Here is a 12,308-nt window from a genome sequence, read left to right as displayed (position 1 = left end):
GCTTAGATCTTAATCTAAACGATAATAACTAAATATGATTTGAATAAATTCTGTTATTACTTGTTTTTGAGATTGATAGAATAGCAAATCTTTGTTGATGTTAGTTTAATTTAGACACAGGGACTAAATTTAAAAGTTACGTACAAGTATAGGAACTGATGCTGACATTTAACCAATGTATTATGACATATCGGATGGATACGGAATCAGAACCAGTTATAATTTTGATTTGTCAGATCGAGTTTAAATCAAATAATCAAGTCCGCGGGAAATAAGTTAGAGACAGATTAAACAAACAGGCACACGTGAATCCACATGAACTCGACAAATTAAATATTCTATTATTTAAAAAAATTAAAATACTCTAAATCAGATCAAGCTCTAAACATCTCATGATTATGATTTTATGACCAAACTTTTACATCACTTGCTGTACAATCCATCGAGAAAGAAACAACAAAGAAAACCCGAAGCTTCGTTTTTCTTCAACTATATTCATATCCCACACTAATAACGTATGGATATTTAAACACGGTTATATACTATGGCTATGACGCGAAAGATTGTGAAATACAAAATTAAAAATGTCATTGTCGTACCAATACTTACACCCGAATCCAGAGTCCAGGCTCAAAAATCACATATAATTGTTCAGATTTGTAAGTCAACTTGCAAGAACATAATTATTGTACAATTGTTTTTTCAAATTTATTATACTTTATTATTATTTGAGATTTAAGAATCAAGGCCAAAAATTTACATGCTAATTTAACTCCATCCCTTTCAGCTTTATTCAAATAGCATACAAGAGTCCAGGGATGAATTACCAGGAAAAGTTAAACTCCGGAGATACCAAGGCTGTTAATACGAAACATCTTCTGGAGAAATGGCTTATCCTGGAGATCTTTTCTTTTCCCAAGGGTCTAGACCCGCAACCTGTTCCACTAAACTACAAAAAGGAAAGCAGACTTGAAAATCACTACCATTGCTGCTATTATCTTAATTGATTCAGTTTAAGTACCAAGAACGCATAGAAATGCAATATCAAGTTGTGTTCCCAATATGAAGGGTTACGTACTAGGGAGATCCCGAGTCCGGTTGGTTTGGTATGTTGGCAGATTGTTTCCCTGAGAACTGGACTGAAATTAGACCGCCCTTCACTGTTCTGGCTCCGGCTAGCACGGGTGAACCTTGGAAACTTGTCGGTCTGTTCCCGGATGACATTCCTGCATAAAAACGGCAAACAAATTTTAAGCTATATTCCGGGCTTGGAAACCGAGGTTGCATATATAGTATCCATCCGATAGAACTGAATACCAGATAAATTGAGACAGAGAGATCGGGCATCTTTACCGCCAATCACAATGAAACGAAGCCATAAACAAATCACATACACCATAAATAATGCAATGGTCATACCACAAGCTGCAAGATAGTGAACACATTACCTTGAAAGATCATGACAATACAAAAAATGACGGTAAACACAGCAGCAAGCATGTTGTTGGTACTGTTAGAAGATGTCGTTCCCATTCCCTTAGTAGCTTTCATCTTCTTCAAGGCTTTCAAACGTGCACGTTTCAATCTCGCGAGTTCTGCAATCTCTTTAATCAATTTCTGGTCGGCCGCATCCAAGGACGGAGCTCGTGGTGGCCTAGGAGGTTTAGGAGGTTTCTTATAACCCAAGCTTTTACGTTTCTCCTTCGCTAATCGATTCTCCTTAGCATCTTTACCATCACCATTCGGGTTCTCCACACAAACACTACCACAACTCGAAACATCACCAGACAACGACACTCTATCATCGGCCAAACCACCTTTAACCTTAACAACGGGTCGGCTAATGTCTGAAATAGGGCTTATGCTATAATCTTCTTTTTCTCCTCTAGCATTAACAATGACCCCATTTTCAATTCCAAGTTCTAAATCTTTATCTTTAGGAGCCATATTAATCAACCAATCAAAATCCTAACTCTCAGAATCTCAATCTATACAAATACATTACAAGTTTGGGGATTTTTGCAGATTTAAAAATTCACACAAAAAACACGGCTTTAAATAAATGCAATTTAGCTTTGTTATTGAACTTACTACCCAGAAGAACACTTTCACTATCAAACCTCCAATGAGCAGAACCCTGAAATAATCAACAGAATATAAGAGATTCAATCACAAAATCATAAAATCTAAAACCCCAAAAAAGGAAAAAAATATCAAAAAGCATTGGATACAGAGCCAATGCATAAAAAGCAGGAAAAAAAATATAAAAACGATTCAAAACCCAGAAAATGTACCAATGAAAACCCCACATTCATCAATACCCAATAAAGAAAAAAGGGTTCTTTATCAGATAAATAACAGTAAGATATATAAAAAGAATATATACATGTATATATATATACCTTCCAGTGAAAGCAAGAAAAATACCCAGATCCAATGCTGAAACAAGAGACAGGCTCTACTTTAGTTCAGTCTACAAAAGCTTAATCTATATATCGACCGAATCAATTAATGCAATTTAGAATTTTAATAGCTTTGGATTAAATTAATTAATTAGAAAAAGGAAGATAAAAAGGGTGAGGAGGGAAATTGGAAAGTACTAGGTAAGTGGAAACTGACAGATTTCAAATTTGGGTAAAACTACCTAGTGGATTCCTTTATTATAGGAACCTTATCAATTTAGTCCTTTTATTATTAAATAGATTTAGTATTTAAAAACATTGTTAAATACGGTTTTTGCAATTCAACTATAAACGAAAAGAAAATAATAAATGTTAACTTTATTAAAATTGGATGTTATTTGATTTTCTTTGATTATATTATGTAACATTAATTTTGATTATAATTGATTTACGTATATTATAATTATGATTGTAATCATATAAATATTTGAAATGTATCAATCATATTATTGTAAAATTTAGAACCCATCACATGTTTTCAATAAAGTTAGTGACTTGACATTTTGAAATTTAAAAAAAAAATACTCACGCAGTTAATTAAAAAATAATGTTGTAATGATACTGAATTTAACAAAATAATTTTAACAACATTAACAATTGGACCTGAATTTTGAAATCTAAAAAGTTGAAAGAACTAAATTTCAAATTTTGAAAAAATAAAGGGACTTATGACACATGTTAGCCTTAAAAGTTGATAATTAACTGATTTTTACTGACTCATAGAATGTGACTTGTCATCAAAGAAAATAATAATGTATTTGGTTTAATTGCAGCTGAGTTCATTGCTTTGTAGTTAGGAAGCTTTGGACCCATTTGCTTAAACATTATCAGATACGATGTTTGCTGCAATAATTCATCAAAGAAAAATCCATATAATATATATATATATATATATAACCCTAAATCCTAGCATCAACTTTAAGAGATGATACGTAATGAATCTAATGTTTCATGATACAATTTCTTTTTTTTAAAGAAAGTTGAATCAAATGCAAAAAAAAATAGATACTTTAGGCGTAATTTGCTGTATTTCTATGCCCTACCATGTGAGAGTCCCCCCCCCCCAATCTGTTTATTGCCCAAGTGGGTGCATCCATGCATTCATATACGAAAATAAAAGCAAACTACACCCTATCACACTAAATTAATAGTAAATTTACGTTTTAATTACTTAATTTTAAAAAGTTATAAAATAGTATCTGAATTATTTGAAAGTTTTCGTTTTAGTCATCGAACTATTTGAAAGTTTTTATTTAAGTCATTAGGTTGTTAAGTATTTTTTTTAAAAGTACGATTATCAAGTTCTAAGCGACAATTCGATAATCGGTGCGGTAGATCAATACTCATCAAAGGGTAGAAGAATATACTTTATGTTCAAATCGATTTGGCGGTCAATGTTGAAGATCAGAAAAGATAGTTGTTTGGATTTTTTTTCTTAGATTCATAGTGTTTAAAGTTGCTTCATGAAAAAAAAATATAAAAGAGGAAGAAAAGCTTTCGATTGATGCAAACGGTGAGAACATATAAGACCAAACAGCAGTAATTATAATAGTTTAATGACTTAAATGAAAACTTTTGAATAGTTTAATGATATTTCTATAACTTTTTAGATCAAAACGTAAACTTATTAATAGTTTAATCATACCAACAAAATTCAAACAATCTTACTTCACTTTTGAATAAGAGTTACTTCTTGTTAGGGTTTGATTTTTAGTTATTTATTTATTGAGTTTTGATTGAATAGATTTGAATCATTATTAGTTTTATAATTAAATTGAATTAGGTGGAATTTAGATTTAAATTAATGGATTCCTAAGTAATAAATGATGTATTTATCATTGAGTTAAATGATGGAAAGCATATTTTTATGAAAATTATGTAAAATTTGAAAGGAAAGTATATGAGGCTGAATTTCAAACAATTCAACAGTCACATCATGAAAATATCCTAAAATGCAAGAAAAACACTAGGGTCCACGTGGTAATTGAGCTAGTTTGAAATGTTAGAAACTAATAAAATTATGGCATTATGGATATGGATTGATATTTAGAGAAAAGTTTATAACTACAATTATAATTTCAAATATTACATCCACAAAACATTAAAGGAATTCATTTCAACTAACGCTTTATAAATGATGAGATTTAATTAAAATAAATTTAAGAATAACTTATATACGATTAATACATAATATGAAGTAAGCTTTAATATTAAAATTATATAGTCTTGGCATTTGACAATACTGTTGTTGAGAGATGTTTAAACTCTCTCTCGAGATTTCTCTTATTTGGGAGTTAATGGACCCCCTAAACGGTGAAGGAATTATTTCTATGTCAAAGTTGTCTCCCAACTTCCCGGAATGAAAACACCTCTGTTGATAAAAATGCGACATGTAATAGCTCACGGAAGGTGCTAGTATTATGTGTAATATTAACCATAGAAAACACACCCACCGGGATTTGAACTAGCCACGAAGACATATATAGCCTTACCTTTGTAATACCATCTTCCCCAACATGTTATTTATGTTCTCAAGGGTTCAAACCCTGCTAAAGGTAAGATTCTCATGTCATCTTGAAAAGTAGATGTACAATAAAATCGTTTATAGTTCTGTAAACCAAACCCTCAAAACAACTACTCATACCACACTAACTCTCTACAGACCATGAAACAACAAAACCTTTCCCAAAAACCAATACCTTTAATTGTTGAGAGTCCAATCAAATAACACTTAAAAAAACTTCCCTAAAAGGATCTAACCCCCGCAACAATTACCAAAACTTCGTTGGAATATGGATTAAGGTCATAATTCTGTACTTCATAATCGGAAAAAATAGAGCCCTGAACTTTGTCAAATACAACACGGCTTCATTGGCAAATGAGTTGAGATAGTAGTATTACACTACAATGTATAACGTTATTGCAAACTGAATACGAATCCTTGCAAGTATTTAAGAAGATTGATCTATACACGTGTTCATAATCTTCTCTATGCTTCGCCTCAATTAAGATTTCGTAAAATTGTGTCCAATGTAAAATATGATGTTTAGAGCATCATAAAGTACAAAATCAAATCTTCGAAATAATTTCATGATAACAATAAAAGTAATATTATATAGTGTACAATAATATAATAATGATAAGATTAGATAGGTTGTCCATTTTAAAGTTGAATCAATGGGGACCTGGGGGGGGGGGGGGGGCAGGCCAGAAGTTGGGATAATTTTTAACTTTATTTAATGGTACAAAGGCACGTGGGCGTGGATCTTTTCAATCCACTATGGACCACCATCCAATCCGAAGACAACAACAACTAATTTTCAGTAATTTTCTTCATGCAACGAACGAGACGATTCGTACTAATTACTATTTTAATAAATAAATATTATGTTAGAAAATAAGAAAAATAAATAAATATTTATTTATGAATATGTTTATAATTTTTATTTTAAAGTTTTAAAAATTAATTTTAATTTTAAATTATATAAACTTTTGATTTTTAAAATTAGAAATAAATTATAAAAATTACAAAAATTCAAACATTTAATGATTATTATACCAACAAAAAATAGATTTTGATAACTGAGTATTTAATGACTATTTTAACTAACTGGACATCTGGTGACTATTTAACTAAACTGGTCGATGTTAAAATGATTGAATTAAATTATTTAATCAACTTTTTGATTATTCAATTGAATTGATAAAACGACTAAAGTAGCTAATAACTCGAACACCAAAGAACCGTTGATCGATAAAGCTTCCAAACTTCGATCACCAGTCACCACCATTGTTGATTGGGTCCCTTGGTCGGGAGACTACGTACAAAGAAATATCTTTCCACTCCACCACAATCAAAACAATCACCCATGTCATGTTTGCTCGCTAGCACAAAATATACTTACCACGTACAACTCATGGTTTTTTTTTTTGTATTTATAATAATAATAACTTCCAAAAATTAAGGAAAAAAAAAACCATATTCAAGTCGGTCTTAGGATAAATAAGAGATGATATTGAAGAAAGAGAAACAGACGGGAAATAAATTAATGTCTACCCGCTCAACGTCACTAATCCATTTACATAGAGCGAAATCAGTGTCCAATTTGTCTAAAACCATACACAAAACGATCAATTTTTTATTGAATTTTGATGTTCTCTATTCCCTAAACTGATTTTCCCTTTTTTAAATCTTCGGCATGTGAAATTGAAAATGTTTTATGGCACAACCAACAAGTTAAATGAAACATACTAAAATTTAAGAATAGCAGCACCACTTGAAGGCTTTGAAGCAAACACATAAAGACCAAGGTCATTCTGGTTTATCACACCTTTGTCAATCCTAGACTTGTAGAATTGTTCCTGAAAACATAATAAAGTCTTAATGCTTGCTGTTATATACATACATGCACACACACACACATATATATCCTGGATCTCGTGTCAACTGTGCAATTTTTTTCTTACTGGCTAACTTGATGCTTGCTTAAATATACAAAGCTGGATTTAAAGCTTGCTCATATTTATATATATACATAAAATCACGCGTATATATATACTAGATTATAGATTATGACATATCCATGATATGGGTGAAAAAGAAATATTTATAAAAATTTTGTTTAACATACAAACGAAGGTTTGATTGAAATAGTGAATTTGAAATTATAAAAATCATGGTGGTCTTGGTTCAAATCCCTATCATAGTAATATTTTCTTATAAAAATATAGAAAGATTGAAACATCTTGCTATTTTTTGTAATAATAAGGGGTTTTTAGTCATTTTCTTCCTCACTTGGTGTCAGGAATGACTCGGGACAGTTACAAGCTTAACTAATAGTACAAATATGATGCCTTTAAAACGGAAGGAAATAGAGAGAGCTTGCACGGAGAGCTATACCTTCAAATTGAGGATGAACTGTGGTACGATACTCTCTTTTACCAAGGCCACGGCACAACCACCCCATCCAGCTCCGGTAAGCCTTGCTCCCATAGCGCCATTGTCTCGGCATACTTTTACAATTTCCTCCAACTCCGGGCAGCTAGTTAAAAATTACAAACGTAAGATAAGTGACACTAACCAGCAGACCATGTGAGCTTGCCATCAAAAGAAAATACAATCACAGTACATAGAAAACCCACATAAGCAAAACAAGCCAAGCCAACCGATTTTTGCTATAATCACGGAGAATAGTGTTAACAGTAATATAAGATAAAGTTATCGTGTAATTATTGCCTTACAAGACCTAAAGTCACGTCAGTCAAGATCAGTACTACAAAGAGGACGAGTAATATAGGTCGAAAAAACTGTATCATGCATAGAAAGAAGGTAGCAAATCATCCTTTTTTAAGGAGATTTCAGTTATGACCGAAGGAGCAGTGTGACAGATTCATGTCAAACAATAAAAGGGCCACTAAATTGCTTTTAACAAGTTTTCAGTTACAATCTTACGAACAGTTCAACAGACTCGATGTACATTCTGATAGTTGTACCTGCATTCATAGAGAACACTACAGCTGTGGTGGCTTTCATTCATAAGATTGCCGAGTTTCTTGAGCTTTTCCTCCTCGCTGCACAAATTTATTAATAATCATTAACTATCGGTTACGAAACAACTTCAGCATTCAGACAGAACATAGCCTATTGTTAAAATTTGAAAGTCACCTTAACTTTGATGCCACAGTATCCTTGAAAGCATAAACACGCTTGGCTTCGGAGTAGACATGAGCAGCTCTCTGGAAATTAAGAATCAAGAAATAACTAAAATACTCCATAACTTAACCCAGTATATCAAAATGTTTCTAGTGAAAATGTTAAAGATGTACAAAACGGTTTAAAGACCTAAAGTTTCGCATAAAGATGAAGACAATATATCAGGATCACTGGTACTAGTTCCAGTAAGGGAACCGGTAATAAGAGGAGTGTAAAGGGAAACTACGGTTTAACCCAATTGGTTTATGCAGCCACCCTTAAGTGGTGGTTTTCCTGTAGGCTTAGGATTCAAATCTTAGCATCTGCAACCCCTTTCCTATTCCCAAGTTACAACCCCCTTCAAAAAAGTGTAATGTGAGTGGTAGCCACCTTGCTACACAAAAGTCCAAAGGCAATTTTTTTGCATTTAGAGAAGCACCTCAAAAAGTCACTATTGGTTGAAGAAAATGTAAATATTATGGAACATAAGAGCAATTAATTTAAAAAAATCATAATTGATAATAATATTAATTTGAAAAAATAAACGATCTATTCAACTTCAACCAAAAGTACCTGATGCAACTTGAAATGCTTGGCTGCATTTAGCACATCTAAAGAAGTTGGGTTATCACACAAGATTGATGGAAGATCCTTCTGAGTAATTTTCTCAACTTCTTGAGCAGTATACGGCTCCTCTTTCAAGAATTCCTGAAGCAAAAGTAAAGTTTGACGTAAGACTGTATAATTTCTAACGAAAAAAGAAATCACCACAATATCATGGAGGTAGAAAATTAAATAATAGAAACCTTGACTGCAAGGACAGGGTCATTAGAACCTTGACCACCAGCAAACTTCACACATAATCCTTCCACGTCTGAAAGAGTTTTGACTTTTGATATTGCTTCTTGTGGCTTCATTCCCTGCTTTATACCAAGCACGATCTGAAACGTTGGACAAACAAAGACGGTAGAATTAGAAATGCCATGATGCAAGAAACCCCCCAAAAAGTTGTAATTTCAGTAAGGAAATGTAACTTACAGCTGCCAGTCGGCATTCCACAACTCGGTTATTATAATTTGTTGCAGCTGTTACTGCCTTTTGAGATTCTGCCAATGAATGGGCTATCACAAATGTACCACCAGCAGGTAGTTGCACGTCAGTTGCACGAACAGGGTTGAAATCTATTAGCTCAGCAAACCCGTTTTTGGCCATAACGGAGATTGCCTGTAATAATTAAACAGGGTAGTAAGTTACACACGATTTTCAATAATAACAGAGTAAATTTAAATAACTTCAAATTATAATGAGGTAGCATTTTAAGCATCACAGCAACTCAGGAAAATTAAATGTAGGAAAAAGTGAAACCTGGTCCATTCCACCTGACTGTGTTCCAATATGTTGTTCACAAATACATGTTACTTGGGCAATTTCTTTCTGTTAAAGACGCAGATATTAGTATTTCAAATTTTGACTTGTGGTTACCAATGCAAAGATATAATACCTTTGAGAAGTTAACACCAAAAGCAGCCATAATAGCAATTGTAGCTGAGCAAACCAAAGCTGCAGAGCTTGATAAACCAGAACCTGAAACAAAAAAGATGATCCAATTTCTATAAAGAAACAAACTACCACCATGTAAAGCTAAATTTTTATTCAATTACCATCAAAGTCATGCAAGTGGAGCAAAAGAATACCTGTAGGAACTGTTCCATCAACAAGGACATCAAGGCCCACTGGCTTACCTACATTCACTCCTTTTGACTTGGCATATTCATAAAAACCCTTATACCTGAATAACATGGATGGACAATACTAGCATCACCATTTTGAGGGGATCGATTGCAATACAAGAATAGTCAATATATATTACACTCTGAAGTGTCTTCACATACTTGGGAAAAGGATAGAAACATCAATAGATTATATTGACTGTCATTGTCAAATAGAAAACATATATAGGGAGAAGAAGAATTTAATATCTCACCCACAAATGAAATAATGGCCCCATTTATGATTCTTCAAGTCAATTTCCTGCACAATTAACAATATAAGGCATTTTAACTCAAATGAAGAGCAATCCTTAAGCCAACAAACCAACACAAAGAAGGAAGTCAGCATTTTTTTTAATGCTATAGAAACTAATGCAATCAGGGAATGGTAGTTAAATAGGTAAACTTGCAGATGAACATTTAACAAGTTACCTAATCAACTGGATAACTAGAAGAAGAAAAGCAGAAGGTTAGAACATTGCTAAAGTTACCTGGTTAGGATCAGCAGGATAAGTACAGGTAGCATACTTATCATTGACATTAGCAATTTTTAGAAGTTTTTCAGCCTCCCCTTCTTTGTGCTTTCGGATTGCCACAATTGTGTCTTGCCTGATTGCCATAGGCAACACTGAGTATCCTTCATAGTCAATGTGCTCTCCAATTAAGTTCACTCTCCCTACACATAAATAGCCATTAGTTGATCAAACGATTAAAAAATAACCACTTTTCACAATTAAAACAGTCAAACCACTCACAAGAGGAAGTGAAAAATCACTATCAAACCACTCACAAGAGGAAGTGAAAAATCACTATCTTCCCATTTTAATTAATTGTTTTGATTAGCCAATCAATGTAGCCTATTTTTCTCAAAACATTTCTCAGCGAACAACTAGAAATTCTTCTAAGGTAGAGTTCAGAACTTGAATTTCAAAAATAGTGCAAATTGTGTGATAAAACACATAAATATCGCATTCATGATTAGTTCCCAAATCTATGCATTTCTTGGATGCTTATTTACTATGTGAAAATTGAAATTACTAAGGATATCTGTGAATCTGAAATTTATGTTTCTATATCTTTTAAATATATAATCACACTAAATCTCAACTAATTTAAGTATACATTTTTTCTCCTCACGATTTATACAGTAATTGAAATCTAAACTCAAATGTCTTTAAATTCATGTTCTTAATCATACTAACTGAATTCGGAATATATAATCATGCTGAAACTCAACTAATTTAAATATGTGTTTTACTCCCTCACGATTTATAGAGTAATTGAAATCTAAACTCAAAGCTTTCAAGTTCCTGTTCTTAATCATACTATATAAATTGAAATATATAATCAAACAGAAACTTGAATAATTTAAGTAAACATTAGCTTTCAAGTTCATGTTCTTAATCATGCTAATTGAATTCGAAATATATAATCATACTGAAACTCAACTAATTTCGAGTAGAAATTTCATTCTCCTGGAGATTTATAGAGTAATTGAAATCTAAACTCAAATCTTTCAAATTCACGTTCTTAATCATACTAATTGAATTCGAGATATATAATCATACTGAAACTCAACTAATTTTAAGTATAAATTTCATTCTCCTCACGATTTATAGAGTAATTGAAACCTAAATTCAAATTTTCAAGTTCACGTTCTTAAACATAGCATTAGAATTTAACACACACACACACACAAAAAAAGAAAAAAAAAAAAAGGAAACAGTCTTTCATCCAAAAAAATCAAAGTCAATTGTCTTGCTTATCGCTCAGCAACAGCGAGAACATAGAAAAGCAAACCTGGAGATCGAGCGAAGACATCGGGAGAATGACCAAAGACTTCGACAAACTTGGACTTCAATTGATCGAACCGAAGCTGAGCTTCTTCCAGCTGAGATCCTTCGCCGTAGACCAGTTCTAGTGAAGAGTAAACCGGAACCGGAAGGTCTTCGTGCTTCGCCATTGCTCTCTTTGCCTCTCTTCCGGTCACTGTAGCCTGCAATAATTTTTTTTTTTTTTGAGTGATTGATTCCCTTACGAATAAAACACACCGTATCAAAATCTAAATAATTTCGAATCGATTGGTCCTTTTTAATAATAATTGCTCTTTTATTTATTTATTACGTGGCAGATATCCATAACGACAGGCAGCTCTACTAATTAAAATATGTCTAATTCTAAATTTCATCCCTTTATTTATAAAATTGAGAAATTAATCCCTCTAATTTGATTTGTCATAGTTCGGTCCTCTTACTTTACCAAAAAAAAAAAAGTAAATCCAGTTATTGATAAACTCAGACCATTGATTTTTGTTACTTGATTGCATACAAATGGTTGAATTGTCAATTTATTTTGTAACTCAATAATTTAATAACAAATTTAATA

The 12,308-nt window shown here is 32.3% G+C and overlaps 2 protein-coding genes across 3 annotated transcripts; both read right to left on the bottom strand.

The window, feature by feature from the left end:
- Positions 1-605: 605 nt before the first annotated feature.
- On the bottom strand, positions 606-2,541 carry LOC105800772 (uncharacterized). 2 transcript variants are annotated; one of them, XM_012632083.2, is made up of 4 exons: positions 2,403-2,541; positions 1,449-2,137; positions 1,079-1,226; positions 606-949 (listed from the first exon to the last, which is right to left on the bottom strand). In XM_012632083.2, the coding sequence occupies exons 2-4, from the start codon at positions 1,945-1,947 to the stop codon at positions 892-894; spliced, it is 705 nt and encodes a 234-aa protein (XP_012487537.1). In that variant the 5' UTR covers positions 1,948-2,137; positions 2,403-2,541; the 3' UTR covers positions 606-891. The 2 variants fall into 2 exon arrangements, with proteins under 2 accessions (XP_012487537.1, XP_012487539.1); XM_012632085.2 differs by lacking the exon at positions 2,403-2,541 and adding an exon at positions 2,295-2,357.
- A 3,915-nt stretch (positions 2,542-6,456) lies between these two features.
- On the bottom strand, positions 6,457-11,967 carry LOC105800770 (galactokinase). Its single transcript, XM_012632080.2, has 13 exons — positions 11,724-11,967; positions 10,415-10,599; positions 10,139-10,185; positions 9,849-9,943; positions 9,656-9,738; positions 9,520-9,588; positions 9,193-9,378; positions 8,961-9,095; positions 8,728-8,862; positions 8,128-8,198; positions 7,956-8,033; positions 7,363-7,504; positions 6,457-6,824 (listed from the first exon to the last, which is right to left on the bottom strand). Exons 1-13 carry the CDS (start codon positions 11,884-11,886, stop codon positions 6,714-6,716), a joined length of 1,500 nt encoding a protein of 499 aa, XP_012487534.1. The 5' UTR covers positions 11,887-11,967; the 3' UTR covers positions 6,457-6,713.
- Positions 11,968-12,308: the final 341 nt, after the last annotated feature.

The sequence above is a fragment of the Gossypium raimondii genome, chromosome 9, assembly GCF_025698545.1.
Source record: "Gossypium raimondii isolate GPD5lz chromosome 9, ASM2569854v1, whole genome shotgun sequence".
Lineage (NCBI taxonomy): Eukaryota > Viridiplantae > Streptophyta > Magnoliopsida > Malvales > Malvaceae > Gossypium > Gossypium raimondii.
This window is presented reverse-complemented; position numbering and strand designations above follow the sequence as displayed.